The 15,075-nt window shown below is 37.8% G+C and overlaps 1 protein-coding gene across 7 annotated transcripts in view; it reads right to left on the bottom strand.

Annotated features, from left to right (window-relative positions):
• Positions 1-15,075, bottom strand: part of PHKB (phosphorylase kinase regulatory subunit beta) — a 236,778-nt gene that overhangs the window by 125,516 nt on the left and 96,187 nt on the right. For all 7 annotated transcript variants that reach the window (XM_060398304.1, XM_042231578.1, XM_060398307.1 and 4 more), the window contains 2 exons: positions 2,525-2,620; positions 1,107-1,304 (listed from right to left, as the gene is read on the bottom strand). In XM_060398304.1, coding sequence (XP_060254287.1) covers positions 1,107-1,304; positions 2,525-2,620 — 294 coding nt within the window. The remainder of the gene's footprint in view (positions 1-1,106; positions 1,305-2,524; positions 2,621-15,075) is intronic.

Below are 15,075 nucleotides of genomic sequence, written 5' to 3'. Positions count from 1 at the left end.
TTTTTTCTTTTTAATGATTTTCAACCTACTCCATTAAAGCATAGTCTTCAGCAATGTGAATGGATGCTTACCTTTCTGGGAGATTTTATAATCTTCTGGGGAGCTTAAAAACAGCTAGAATAACTGCAGATGTAGGATATGTATGCATGCTCAGTCATGTCAGTCGTGTCTGACTCTTTGCTACCCCATGGACTATAGCCCGACAGGTTCCCCTGTCCTGTGATTTCCCAAACAAGAATGCTGGAGTGGGTTGCCATTTCCTTCTCCAGGGGATCTTCCCAACCCAGGGATCAAACCTGCATCTTCCGTGTCTCCTGCATTGCAGACAGATTCTTTATCATTGGGGAAGCCTCACTTTGATGGGGATGGAGGAAAAAAAGGAAAGTGAAAGTGATTTACTCTGAGATATTTGAGGCTTGAGGCTACACTCATGCAATAGAATCTCCCGTCTTGAAATATCTTCATTCTTCGAGAACTTTTCCATGTTTTCAACGGAAAATGATGGACGAGGGATCAGAGGACATTTTGACAAGTATTTAAGAAACGGACTCCCCAAGGGTCTCTTACTGAAGTAGCAGGCAGTGACTACTGTATATGTATTTGAAATATAAAATCCTTAAAACTAAACGTTTAGAGGAGTATATTTTAGAGGGAAGTGTGTAAGCGAAATAGAAAAAGCATTTGCTTAACAGATTGAAAATTAGATCACAAATAGATATTTTCTATTATCTTAGACAAATGGTATAGTAGGCAGGCAAAATTTGAAAGCTCAAAAGAAAAATTACTCACTCAATGAATCAACATGGCCCAATATGAGCAAATGGGCCTTCACACTAATGTTATCAAGAGTTTACTACATGCCAAGCACAGTTCTAAATACTTTTATATACATTAATTGATTTAATTCTTATAAAACCTCACTAATATAGGTACTAACATTATTTTAACCAATGAACAATATTGTATACAGAGAGGTTAATTAACTTGCTCAAGGTCAGACAGCTAGTGAGCGGCAGAGCCATAATTCAAAGCCAAGAAGTCTACCTCCTGAAACAGTGTTTTTTGATCATTCTGTTATGCTATCTGATATGGAATATTTTTAATACCTTAATTTCAGCTGGTTTGTAGTAGCGTCTATTGGGATCTTCCAATGATGTTCTATATCCATCTCTCAAGAAACGCTTAAATCCATATTTTCCTTTTAATTTTCTAATCACTTTATCAAGCGTCTGGTTAAAGAGAACTTCATCATCTAAGGCAAATGCAGGATAACCGATGCAGGGGAGCAGGGCAGCATCTGTGTTCTAGGGGCAAGAAGAGAAAGAAGGGAATATAAGTGCCTATAGTGATATGATCAAAACAGCCTAAGAAGAATCACAGAGATGAAAAGCCACTAAGGTTATCTAACTGACAGTGAGACTGCTGTGCTTCAAGGGACAGACAGGTGTTTATATGGCATGGTTTAGTGCACCTTACAAAGGAGATAAAACTTCATTCACTTATTAGGAGTATTTTCAAAGTTCAACACTGGACTCAAATTTTAGTATATTATATCACTGTGTAAAAATTTTCACCAATAATTAATCATTACAACTAGTTTGTCATAACAATTTGTTCATAATAGTGAAAACCAGAAAACAATCTAAATGTCCAACAACTGGCTGAGTAAAGTAGCAGCCAATAAAATTTATATTATAGAAATGTTTACTGATACAGAAACTTGTCCATTCAAAGAAACAGGTTATCAAGCATTATGAGCAATATTCCTCCAGTTTTGTAAAATAAAAGTATTATATGTGTATATAAAAATATATAAAAACCCAAATGTATCACCCTAAGATTATAATTGAATAGTGGAAAATAAGTGGATATATTCTTATTATTTGCTTGTTTGTAAACTCTATTTGTCTATCATAATCTTGTATTACTTCTATAAAATAGTTATCTTAAAATAACTAAATTATTCCATTTTGGGTGTTTTCAAGAATAGAGCCATGAATAATTCCTACAAAATTTGGCAATCAGGTACTATATAGGCATATAAGAGTTTATCAGATAAAGAAAAAGGTGAGTAGAATGAGAGAAAAGAAACAAGGAAAGCAATTCTATTCAAAAGAAATTTAACTTATGAAAAATATATTTCTACATTTCTAATATATAATAACCATGACCAAAAAAATTCATTTTGGTATGATGTTACTAGAAAAAAACATATATATAGTTCTCTATGGCTCTACAAAAACGGAAAGGACAAAGCAGCTTTCTTCACAGCTCTGCTCACTTCCTGAACATGATCTCCATAGGCCAGAAGAGCAAGTGGCCACACTGTCTCTTCTTACCTCTTCTACCAACCTCTAACACTTTGGAGCACTTTCTTGGATAAAGAAAAAAACTACAGAGGGATGGTATGGGGAAGGAGGATGGAGGGGGGTTCAGGATGGGGAACAAAAAAGAAAAAAAAAGAAAAAACTATACAACAATCATAAACAACAGTTCATATTAATTTATTATAAAAATATCTCACATGTGATCTTGATTCTCTGGGTAACAATGAGCACAAAGTTTGCCGGTTGCGATTGTGGGCATCAAGATCCACAAATATAACTGACCAAGAACAGCCCTGGAATGAGAGAGAAAAAATTTTCCTATATTAACATAAAAGAACTTGTAAAAACTAGGCAATCTGACCGAACTAAATTTCACATTTATAAATCAATGTTACCTTAATTTACAAAAATAATAAAATGAAAAATACAAAGACAAGCAAAGAAAAGTTTACAAAAATATTAAAATTGGTTGCATTTGAGAGTGGCATTACAGAAGATTTTAAGTTTCTAAATACCTTCAAGTATTTCTTAGATTTCTTGCAATAATATACTACTTTTATAATTATAAAAAATAAATGTTATTTTTATATTTTCCCCATCCTGTCAGTTTTCTTATAAACCAAAATGTATTTATCACCAGATAACTAATAAAGGATATTTATTTTAATAAATATAAAAAATAGTTTAGCTAACACTTCTAACAAGGAATTAAGAACTAATTTAGATTCACAAAATCTGAATTGTACAGACCTAATAAAGAATGATCAAACTAAATGAATTTAGATATCTAGAATTTCTGATATAAAAACTACTTGATTAAAATATGAAGACAGGAGAATCTCAGATAATAATGTACAGAATACTTGCTGTTATTCACTATGTGTAAGGCAATGTGTTTTGTGCTTCACATGGATTATCTCGTTTAACCTCCTTATGTGGACATTTGTGTCCCCATTTTACTGAAAATAATGCTAAATCTTAGTATAACAGAAATAAGAGTTCAAAATTAAGTCTCTGACACAGAAGCCTTCATCTTAAGTTCCACGTTAGGTAATTTCCCACACTAAAAATTATCTTTCAAGTAAGAACCAAAAACTTGAATAAGAAAACCAAGTGAACATAAGGACCAAAAGCTTTAATAAAAAAACCAAGTGTAACAAAAATGGTAACTGGTCTCTTAACCAAAAAAAATTTACTCTTTAGCCATTAGTGCTTTCCATCTTCAACAGTACAGCTGTTAAGTAAACATGGCATTGTCCTTTTATTTAGAACCTAGATATTTTGAAAACAGAGAACGAAATTGGAACACAGAGACTGCTTCCATTATAAGAGAATACTCAGAAAAAAACATGAGAAAAGGAAGAACATTATCACAAATTTTATGTTGCTTCATTACCTTTCTCACCAATTTCAAAGATGCATTTGCCCTGAAGATAAAAATCACTGACTGAAATAAAAATCTAGTAGTACTAGCCCCTAGAACCAAATATCACACTCACTCTGTGTATGAATATGGGTTAACAGGAAAAATGTACACAGTATTAGCTCACAAACCAAAATGATTTCTCAATCCTAATACTATTTCTTAAATTTCTCTTAACTCTGACAATAAATGAACAAGGAATGAATGAGGCTGTCTCTCAACCAGATCAATGCTAAACTGTCTTTCTATTACTTGCAAGTCCCTACTTTTCATTCCTACTGTCAAAATTGAGTCCAACAAACCTTCATGCAGCAGCTGCCACTGTCAGAGTAATGTGCCCTCTACTTTGAGAGGGCATAAGACAGAACGTGACCTCTGATACCAAGGAGCTGACTCAGGTGGTATACAGCCCTAAATCACATGAATATTAAGCAAAACAGCACTGCACATGGCAATACATGACTAAGAACCAGGTGAGTGAACAAATGCTAAAGTTTACAGCAGAAAACAACATAGCAAGCTTGGGGTACTTCATGCAAAAGGTGAGGACCAGAACTAGGATCTGAATTTGGGGGCAAGGGGGAGCAAGTAGAGCAATTAGAACAAAAGTGTAGAGAAATAAATGTGTATGAGACGTTGGGAGTCAAATGAATATACAAAAGAATGGGATTTATTTATCCTTAGGCTGATAATTAAAGTTAATTCCATGTCAAATCAGTCTACCTTGAATTGAATTTTTTAAAAGATGCAATCTAAGTAGGATAATTTATAAGTGACAAAGTGAAATGGCAAATTTGGCAATTCTTGTCATCATCTGATTCATATAAAGAGCCAATTTCTATTTTCTCTCTCTCTCTTTAGTTGTTAAGTCGTGTCCGACTCTTGCAACCCCATGGATTGTAGCCTGCCAGGCTCCTCTGTCCATGGAATTCTCCAGGCAACAATACTGGAGTGGGTTGCCATTTCCTTCTCCAGGGTTCTATTTTCTAGTCAAGAATAAATCGTTTATCTAGATTCACTTGTTCAGATCTCTTCATCTGCCAGCCTCTAAGAAATGTGTATAAAAGGAAAAATAATCCATAATGCTACCATGTTTTTACACTAAGATCAAAGGCTATTAAACAATATTGTTTGACTGTCATCTTGAAAACTGCACCACAGCTTTTAGGTATCTCGCCTAGATTTATAGAAGAATAAAATTCACCTAAAAAACCACGAGCATCTATTTCTATTCAGAAACAAATTTTTTTAAAAACTCACCAAGGAGGCCTACATATGGAATCAATTATCACCTACTTTAAATTATCAGACATATTAATTTTAGGCCTGCAAATTTCAAAGGAAGCTAGGTGTCGGTATTGCTTTGAACACTCTACATAATATGAGCAGTCTTTTTAATCATCACCTCTGAGATTCCGACCTCAGCTCAATTTGTCAGTCTCTTGATCTTTCCAGTTAAAGACAGGAATACGAAAGAATGCGTATACATATAAAAACTCCAGAGTATCTGATTAACTTGGGATGTTTTATTTTCACCTTTCTCTTCCTGAAATTATAACTCCTGACTCTATTTAAAGACCATAGTTTAAGACTGACAGTTCAAACTTTACTTCAAAACTGGGTTTCTCTAACTGTTTTCTACTATACATATTACACAATGATTCAATCTGACTTGAGTTCCAGCGGTTCCAGTGTACTAAACCATCTGTTCAGGTCTCCATGACCACAACAAACACTTCTGAGATAGTACCTATGACCAAGGTGGCATCTAAACTAAAACAGACTGGGCCTGGGACCTATGCTGCAGTGCTGGCACCTGGACACAATCTCCTCAAGCAACAAAATACAAAAAAAACTGTAAGAGACTAAAAATAACTGTGCACAAACAACTGGGGTAAATTCTGGACAAAAGATACAAAGAAACCAAGAAACCTAACTGCTACTTCTGAAGAGCTTGGAGCAAGGTTAGGGCACTGAATGCATGCTCCCTGCAGACACTACCACCAAAGGGGTGGGTAAACCACCTAAGTCACCCCGCAGGCCTGATCCCTGGACACACCTCTAACGTAATCACATATAAAAAACCAGTTTGAGCCCCCACAGCGAGTGAACAAGGGAACGTGTTACTTGTTCTTGCTCCTCCCTGCTGCAGTAGGGAACCCAAAAGAGCCTTGCCTGAATTTCTTATTTGGTTTATGATCAATTCCTATTGATTAAGGAGGCCAAGAAACCTGGCAGGTAACATGACCATAAGATGATCCCTTTATTTTCAATTCAAAGTGAAATGATTTAAAGTACTGCCCAGGCCTTTTTCCCCCTCATTAGCCATTTCTCTGAACCGGATCTAATGCGCATACTATCCTCAAAGATAAAACAAGATGAAACTGATCAGTATATGTACCATACATGACCTTTTCTATTCTCCTAGAAATAAAACCACATCACCACGATCAGGAAACTTTCTTATCTAGTTCAGCATTATAGGCTGTCCTATAGCTCTTTGGCACAGCCTAGAGACATATTCTGTAGAAATGACTTTTACTGATGGAAACTGCCCCTCTGTACTATGGCTGTGGTGGAAGTGGGCCTGTAAACAGCCAACTTTTACTTACTGACCAAACAATAGATTCCAGCAGCCCCTCTCACCAGAGGAAATCCGACTCACATGCTGTTAAAGGAATTTTCAAGCTACAGAGGGAGATGAACCTGAGTGTTAATTCTTAGGATTTTAGAAGAACAGAGCTGAGACTCAGACTCAAGAATCACAAAAATGTTGCTGATGTCTGTGACATCTGCTAAGTATAAATTATAATTTAAGTACTGTCAAATATCTATATATCACTATATCCATTTATATATCACTACATATATGGTCAAATACAAATACATTTCTAAGTGCTCAATTCAGTTCAGTTGATCATCATGTCCAACTCTTTGCAACCCCACGGCCTGCAGCACGCCAGGCTTCCCTGTTCATCACCAACTCCTGTCCATCAAACTCATGTCCATCAGGTCGGTGATGCCCTCCAACCATCTCATCCTATGTCGTCCCCTTCTCATCCTGCCTTCAATCTTTCCCAGCATCAGGGTCTTTTCCAATGAGTCAGTTCTTTGCATCAGGTAGCCAAAGTATTAGAGTTTCAGCTTCAACGTCAGTCCTTCCAATGCATATTCAGGGATGATTTCCTTTAGGGTTGACTGGTTTGATCTCCTTGCAGTTCAAGGGACTCAAAGAGTCTTCTCCAACAGCACAGATCAAAAGCATAAATTCTTTGGTGCTCAGCTATCTTTATGGTCCAACTCTCACATCCATACATGACTACTGGAAAAACCATAGCTTTGACTAGACAGACCTTTGTTGGCAAAGTGATGTCTCTGCTTTTCAATATGCTGTCTAGGTTGGTTACAGCTTTTCTTCCAAGGAGCAAGCATCCTTAATTTCATGGCTGCAGTCACAATCTGCAGTGATTTTGGAGCCCCCCAAAATAAAGTCTGTCACTGTTTTCACTGTTTCCCTATCTATTTGCCATGAAGTGATGGGACTAGATGCCGTGATCTTAGTTTTTTGAATGCTGAGTTTTAAGCCAGCTTTTTCACTCTCCTCTTCCACTTTCAGCAAGAGGCCTTTGTTATAAACTTACTAGAAAAATTAAATTGATCAAATTTTCTTATTTTCTCCCAAACAAAAATGTTTTGAAAATAGTTTCAGAGTAAAGATTTAAATGATGAGTCCTTTTTCTGTGAGGCAAATCTGAAAATTTTTTGTTAAATTATTTTTTAATTGAAGGATAATTGCTTTACAGAATTTTGTTGTTTTCTGTCAAACATCAACAGGAATCAGCTACAGGTATACATATGTCCCCTCCCTCTTGAACCTCCATCCCGTCTCCGTGCCCATCCCATCTCCCTCCTCATCCCATACCTCTATGCTAATACAGAGTAGTTGTTTGAGTTCCCTGAGTCATACAGCAAATTCCCATTGGCTATCTATTTAACATAGAGCAATGTAAGTTTCCATGTTACTGTCTCTATAAAAAGAAGGAAGGAAGTGTAGAAACACATAATAACAAAAGTTAAAGGCATATTCCACCCAACAATTCCCAAAACCAAAAATCAATTTTGTCTTCACTCAAACACCAAAGCACACAAAGGGCAAGAATTCATGAAGTAGATACCTCCTTCAGAAGATCAATAATTAAGAAGAAAATGGTGTGGTAAAATGTAGACGTTTCCATTTATAAAATAAATAAATCCTAAGAATGTAATGTGAACTAAACGGACTGGAATGGGCAAACTGAATTCAGATGATAATTATATCTAACTAGTGCGGGCAAGAATCCCTTAAAAAAAAAAAAAAAAAAAAAAAGGAGTAGCCCTAATAGTTAACAAAAGGGACCTAATTGCAGTACTTGAGTGCAATCTCAAAAACGACGGAATGATCTCTGTTTCCAAGGCAAACCATTCAGTACCACATAATCCAAGTCTATGCCCCAGCCACTAATGCCTAAGAAGCTGAAGTTGAATGGTTCTATGATGACCTACAAGACCTTCTAGAACTAACAACAAAAAATATGTTCTTTTCTCACAGGGGATTGGAATGCAAAAGTAGGAGGTCAACAGGTAAGTGGAGTAACAAGAAAGTTTGTCTTGGAGTACAAAATGAAGCAGGGCAAAGGCTAACAGAGTTTGGCCAAGAGAAAGCACTGCTCATACCAAACACCCTAAAGAGGTGACTCTACACCTGGACATCACTACATGGTCAATAGCAAAACCATATTGACTATATTCTTAATGGGTTTCCCTGGTGGCTCAGAGGATAAAGCATCTACTTGCAATGCAGGAGACCCAAATTCGATCCCTGGGTTATGAAGATCCCCTGGAGAAGGAAATGGCAACCCACTCCAGTATTCTTACCTGAAGAATCCCATGGACAGAGGACCCTGCGGGCTACAGTCCACGGGGTCACAAAGAGTCAGACACAACTGAACGACTTCACTTTCTTTCTTTCTATATTCCTTGTAATCAAAGATGGACAAGCTCTACACAGTCAGCAAAAATAAGACCAGGTGCTGACTGTGGCTCAGATCATGAACTCCTTATTGCAAAATTCAGACTTAAACTGAAGAAAGTGGGGTAAACCACTAGGCCATTCAGGTATGACCTAAATGAAATCCCTTACGATTACACAATGGAAGTGACAAACAGTTTCAAGGGATTAGATCTAATAGAGTGCCTGAAGAACTATGGATGGAGATCCCTAACACTGTACAGGAGGCAGAGATCAAAACCATTCCCAAGAAAAAGAAATGCAAAAACGCAAAATGGTTGTTGAGGAGGCCTTACAAATAGCTGAGAAAAGAAGAAAAGTGAAAGGCAAATGAGAAAAGGAAAGATATACCCATCTAAATGCAGAGTTCCAAAGAAAAGCAAGGAGAGATATGAAAGCCTTCCAAAGTGATCAATGCAAAGAAATAGTGGAAAATGACAGAATGGGAAAGAGCAGAGATATCATCAAGAAAATTAGAGATACCAAGGGAACATTTCGTGCAAATATGGGGACAATAAAAGACAGAAACAGTATGGACTTAACAAAAGCAAAAGATTTTAAGCAGAGCTGGCAAGAACCCACAGAAGAACTATACAAAAAAGATCTTAATGACCCAGATAACCATGACGGTGTGATCACCCACCTAGAGCCAGACATCCTGCAGTGCAAAGTCAACAGGGTTTTAGGAAGCATCACTATGAACAAAGCTAATGCAGGTGATGAGATTCCAGCTGAGCTATTTCAAATCCTAAAGGAAGATGCTATGAAAGTCCTGCACTCAATATGCCAGCAAATTTGGAAAACTCAGCAAAGGCCACAGGACTGGAAAAGGTCAGTTTTCATTCCAATCCCAAAGAAAGTTCAAAATACTGCACAACTGCACTCATCTCACATGCTAGCAAAGTAATGCTGAAAATCTCAAAATTCTCCAAGCTAGGCCTCAACAATACATGAACTGAGAACTACCAGATATACAAACTGGATTTAGAAAAGGCAAAGGAACTAGGGATCAAATTGTTAACATCTGCTGGATCATAGAAAAATCAAGAGAATTCCAGAAAACCATCGACTTCTGCTTCATTAAATATGCCAAATCCTTTGACTGTGTGGATCACAACACACTGTGGAAAATTCTACAAGAGATATGGATATGAGAACACCTGACCCACCTCCTAAAAAATCTGTATGCAGGTCAAAAAGGAACAGTTAGAAACACAGATGGAACAACAGACTGATTTCAAACTGGGAAAGGAGTACATCAAGGTTGTATACTGTCACCCTGTTTATTTAACTTATATGCAGAGCACATACATCATGAGTAATGCTGGGCTGGATGAAGCAGAAGTTGGTATCAAGACTGCCATGAGAAATATCAATACCCTCAGATATGAAGATGACACCGCTCTCATGGCAGAAACCAAAGAGGAACTAAAGAGCCTCTTGATGAAATTCAAAGAGGAGAGTGAAAATGCTGGCTTAAAACTCAAAATTCAAAACACTAAGACCATGGCATCCAGTCCCATCACTTCATGGCAAATAGATGAGGAAACAATGGAATAGTAACAGACTTTATTTTCTTGGGCTCCCAAATCAGTGCGGATGGTGACTGCAGCCATGAAATGAAAAGATTCTTGCTCCTTGGAAGAAAAGTTATGACCAACCTAGACAGCATATTAAAAAGCAGAGCCATTACTTTGTCGACACAGGTCTGTATAGTCAAAGCATGGTTTTCCCAGTCACCATGTACGGATTTGAGAGTTGGATCATAAAGAAGGCTAAGTGCCAAAGAATTAATGCTTTTGAACTGTGTTGTTGAAGACTCTTGAGCGTCCCTCGAACTGAAAGGATATCAAACCAGTCAATCCTAATGGAAATCAGGGCTGAATATTCATTGGAAGGACTGATGCTGAAGCTGAAACTCCAATACTTTGGCTACCTGATGCAAAGAGCCAACTCATTAGAAAAGACTCTTATGCTGGGAAAGATTGAAGGCAGGAGGAGAAGGGGACCACAGACGATGAGATGTTTGGATGGCATCACTGACTCGATGGACATGAGTTTGAGTAAGCTCCGGGAGCTGGTGATGGACAGGGAAGCCTGGTGTGCTGCAGTCCATGGGGTCACAAAGAGTCAGACACGACTGAGTGACTGAATTGAGTGATGCCATCAAGGCTGTGTACTGTCACCCTGCTTATTTAACTTATATGCAAAGTACATCATGAGAAACGCTGGACTGGAAGAAACACAAGCTGGAATCAAGATTGCCGGGAGAAATATCAATCACCTCAGATATGCAGATGACATCACTCTTATGACAGAAAGTGAAGAGGAACTAAAAAGCCTCTTGATGAAAGTGAAAGTGGAGAGTGAAAAAGTTGGCTTAAAGCTCGACATTCAGAAAACGAAGATCATGGCATCTGGTCCCATCACTTCATGGGAAATAGATGGGGAAACAGTGGAAACAGCGACAGACTTTCTTTTTGGGGGGCTCCAAAATCACTGCAGATAGTGATTGCAGCCATGAAATTAAAAGACGCTTACTCTTTGGAAGAAAAGTTATGATCAACCTAGATAGCATATTCAAAAGCAGAGATACTACTTTGCCAACAAAGGTCCGCCTAGTCAAGGCTATGGTTTTTCCAGTAGTCATGTATGGATGTGAGAGTTGGACTGTGAAGAAGGCTGAGCGCTGAAGAATTGATGCTTTTGAACTGTGGTGTTGGAGAAGACTCTTGAGAGTCCCTTGGACTGCAAGGAGATCCAACCAGTCCATTCTGAAGGAGATCAGCCCTGGGATTTCTTTGGAAGGAATGATGGTAAAGCTGAAACTCCAGTACTTTGTCCACCTCATGCGAAGAGTTGACTCATTGGAGAAGACTCTGATGCTGGGAGGGATTGGGGGCAGGAGGAGAAGGGGATGACAGAGGATGAGATGGCTGGATGGCATCACTGACTCGATGGACCTGAGTCTGAGTGAACTCTGGGAGTTGGTGATGGACAGGGAGGCCTGGTGTGCTGTGATTCATGGGGTCACAAAGAGTCGGACACAACTCAGAGACTGAACTGAACTGATGCCTCCACTTCTCTAGCCAGAGGTCTTGAGAGAAAAAAGAATGTGGAAGAGAGTGACTTAGAGTCACGTCTTATGCACCCAGAACAAGTAACTGCTTCTGTCTAACTCCAACTCGAAACTTTCTTAAATGCAATACTTGAGGTATATAGTATTATAATTGCCATAACAAAATCCATGTCACATTTTACATGTCTAAGTTCCTAAAATGTATGTTCATTGATTTGATTAGCATTAAATAGCTTAAGGTTAATTATGACATTAGTCGGACACTTCCTCTGCCCTCCCATTTTTAAAAAAATTTATTTCTAATTGAAGGATAATTGCTTTACAATATTGTGTTGATTTTTGCCATACACTAACATTGGCCACAGGCATGCATATGTCCTCTCCCTCTTGAGACTCCCTGCCACCTGCCACCACATAAAACACCTCTAGGTTGTCACAGAGCACCAGTTTGAACTCCCTGAGTCATACAAGAAATTCCCACTGGCTATCTATTTGTTGTTCAGCAGCTCAGTAGTGTCTGATTGTTTGTGACTCCATGGACTGCAGCACGTCAGGCTTCCCTGTTCTTCACTGTCTCCAGGAGTTTGCTCAAACTCACATCCATTGAATCAGTGATGTCATCCAATCTTCTCATCCTTTCATCACCTTCTCCTCCTGCCTTCAATCTTTCCCAGAATCAGAGTCTTTCTCAATAAGTTGGCTCTTCACATCAGGTGGCCAGAGTATTAGAGCTTCAGTTTTAGCATCAGTCCTTCCAATGAATATTCAGGGTTAGTTTCCTTTGGAATTGACAGGTTTGATCTCCCTGTGGTCCAAGGGACTCTCAAGAGTCTTCTCTAGCATCACAGTTCAAAAGCATCAATTCTTCAGTGCTCAGCCTTTTTTACGGTCCAATTCTCACATCCATACATGACTACTGGAAAAACTATAGCTTTGACCATACAGACCTATGTCAGCAAAGTGATATCTCTGCTTTTTAATATGCTGTCTAGGTTGGTCATAGCTTTTCTTCCAAGGAGAAAGCATCTTTTAATTTCAGGGCTGCAGCCACCATCTGCAGTGATTTTGGAGCCCAAGAAAATAGTTTGTTACTGTTCCATTGTCTCCCCAACTATCTGACATGAAGTGCTGGGACCAGATGCCATGATCTTAGTTTTGTGAATGGTGAGTTTTAAGCCAGATTTTTCACTGTCCCCTTTCACCTTCATCAAGAGGTTCTTTAGTTCCTCTTTGTTTTCTGCCATTAGGCTGGTGTCATCTGCACATCTGAGGTTACTGATCTATTTTACATATGGTAGTTTATATATTTCCATGCTCCTTTCTCCATTTGTCTCACCCTCTGCTTCACGTCTGTGTCTGCAAGTCTGTTCTCCATGTCTGCATCTCCACTGCTGCCCTGCAAATAGGTTCATCAGTACCATCTTTCTAGATTCCATATATATGTGTTAATATACGGTATTAAGTTTTTCTGATTCTGATTTACTTCACTTTGTATAATAGGTTCTAGGTTCATCCACGTCATTAGAATGGACTCAAATGTGTTCCTTTATATGGTTGAGTAATACTCCATTGCATATGTGTACCACAACTGTTTTTATCTGTTCATCTGTCAATTGACATGTAGGTTGTTTCCATGTCCTGGCTATTGTAAATATTGTTGCAGTGAACACTGGGGTACATGTGTCATTTTCAATATGGTTTTCTCAGGGTATATGCCCAGTAGCAGGACTGTTGTGCCATATGGTAGCTTTATCCCTAGTTTTTTAAGGACTCTCCATATTGTTCTCCACAGTTACTATATCAGTTTATATTTCCATGAACAGTGCAAGAAGGTTCCCTTTGCTCCACACCCTCTCCAGCATCCACTGTTGATAGATTTTTTTGATGAAGGCCATTCTGAGGTGTGAGGTAATTCATCACTGCAGTTTTGACTTGCATTTCTCTAATAATGAGTGATGTTGAGCATATTTTTATGCGTTTATTGGTCTTCTCCTAGCCTTCTTTGGAAAAATGTCTGTTTAGGCCATCTGCCCAATTTTTGATTGGGTGGTTTGTTTTTCTGGTATTGAGTTGTAAGAGCTGCTTTTATATTTTGGAAATGCTTTGTCAGTTGTTTAATTTGTAATTATTTTCTCCCTTCCTGAGCATTGTCTTTTCACTTTGTTTATATGCTTCCTTTATTATGCAAAAGCTTTTAAGTTTAATTAGGTCCCATGGTTTATTTTTTTTCCATAACTGTAGGTGGTGGGTCATAGAGGATCTTGCTGAGATTTATGTCATAGAGTGTTCTGCCTATGTTTTCCTCTAAGAGTTTTATAGTTTCTGGTCTTACATTTAGGTCTTTAATCCATTATGAGTTTATCTTTGTGTATGGTTTTAGGGAGTGTTCTAATTTCATTCTTTTACATGCAGCTGTCCAGTTCTTCTGGCCTGCAGAGTTTCTGCTGAAAGATCAGCTGTCAACAGTATGGGATTTCCCCTGTATGTTACTTGTTGCTTTTCCCTTGTTGCTTTTAATGTTCTTTCTTCATGTTTAATCTTTGTTAGTTTGATTAGTATGTGTCTTGGTGTGTTTCTCCTTGCATTTATCGTGTATGGGTATCTTTACAAAAATTGCTAAAGAAAATTAGTCTACTTCTTGATCCAGAGAAATAACCAGTATTACTGCATATTATTCCTTCCATTGACAACTCAATCCATGGTCACTTGTTTACGTGCAGAAATCAGTTAAAAATTTAAGGCAATCCTCAGGGTTTTCCTTTTAATCTCAAAGAAAATGAGATTTAGACAAATGAATACAGTCAGTTGAGGGTTAAGCTAGGATCCCAATTTCCAATTCCTTGGCTGCACATCTGAAGCAAATTTCCCCTCTGCATGAAATATACATCTATATACATTAAATTGAAACCAACAAGGGAACTGACAAGTAAAATATTTAGTATATAATGCAAGGAATATACAAAAACGTTGAAAGTTGAACAAAAGACTAGAGAGAAAAGCTACTGAACTTGGAAAATGAAAATTCTTTATCAACAGCTTTACTGTTAAATTAAGCAATCTTTTTTTGTTAGAACACCAAAATTTAAGAAGCAAATCATATTCAAAGGAAAGGTTGTTCAACCATGGGCTGCTACATAAATTTCAGACATTCTCTGATCATAATGAATGAACTGGTTAATAAATGGCCAAGTTAGTTAAA

Source organism: Ovis aries, chromosome 14 (assembly GCF_016772045.2).
Source record: "Ovis aries strain OAR_USU_Benz2616 breed Rambouillet chromosome 14, ARS-UI_Ramb_v3.0, whole genome shotgun sequence".
Classification (NCBI taxonomy): Eukaryota; Metazoa; Chordata; class Mammalia; order Artiodactyla; family Bovidae; genus Ovis; species Ovis aries.
The sequence above is the reverse complement of the archived record's forward strand: the minus strand, read 5'-3'. Positions and strand labels throughout refer to the sequence as shown.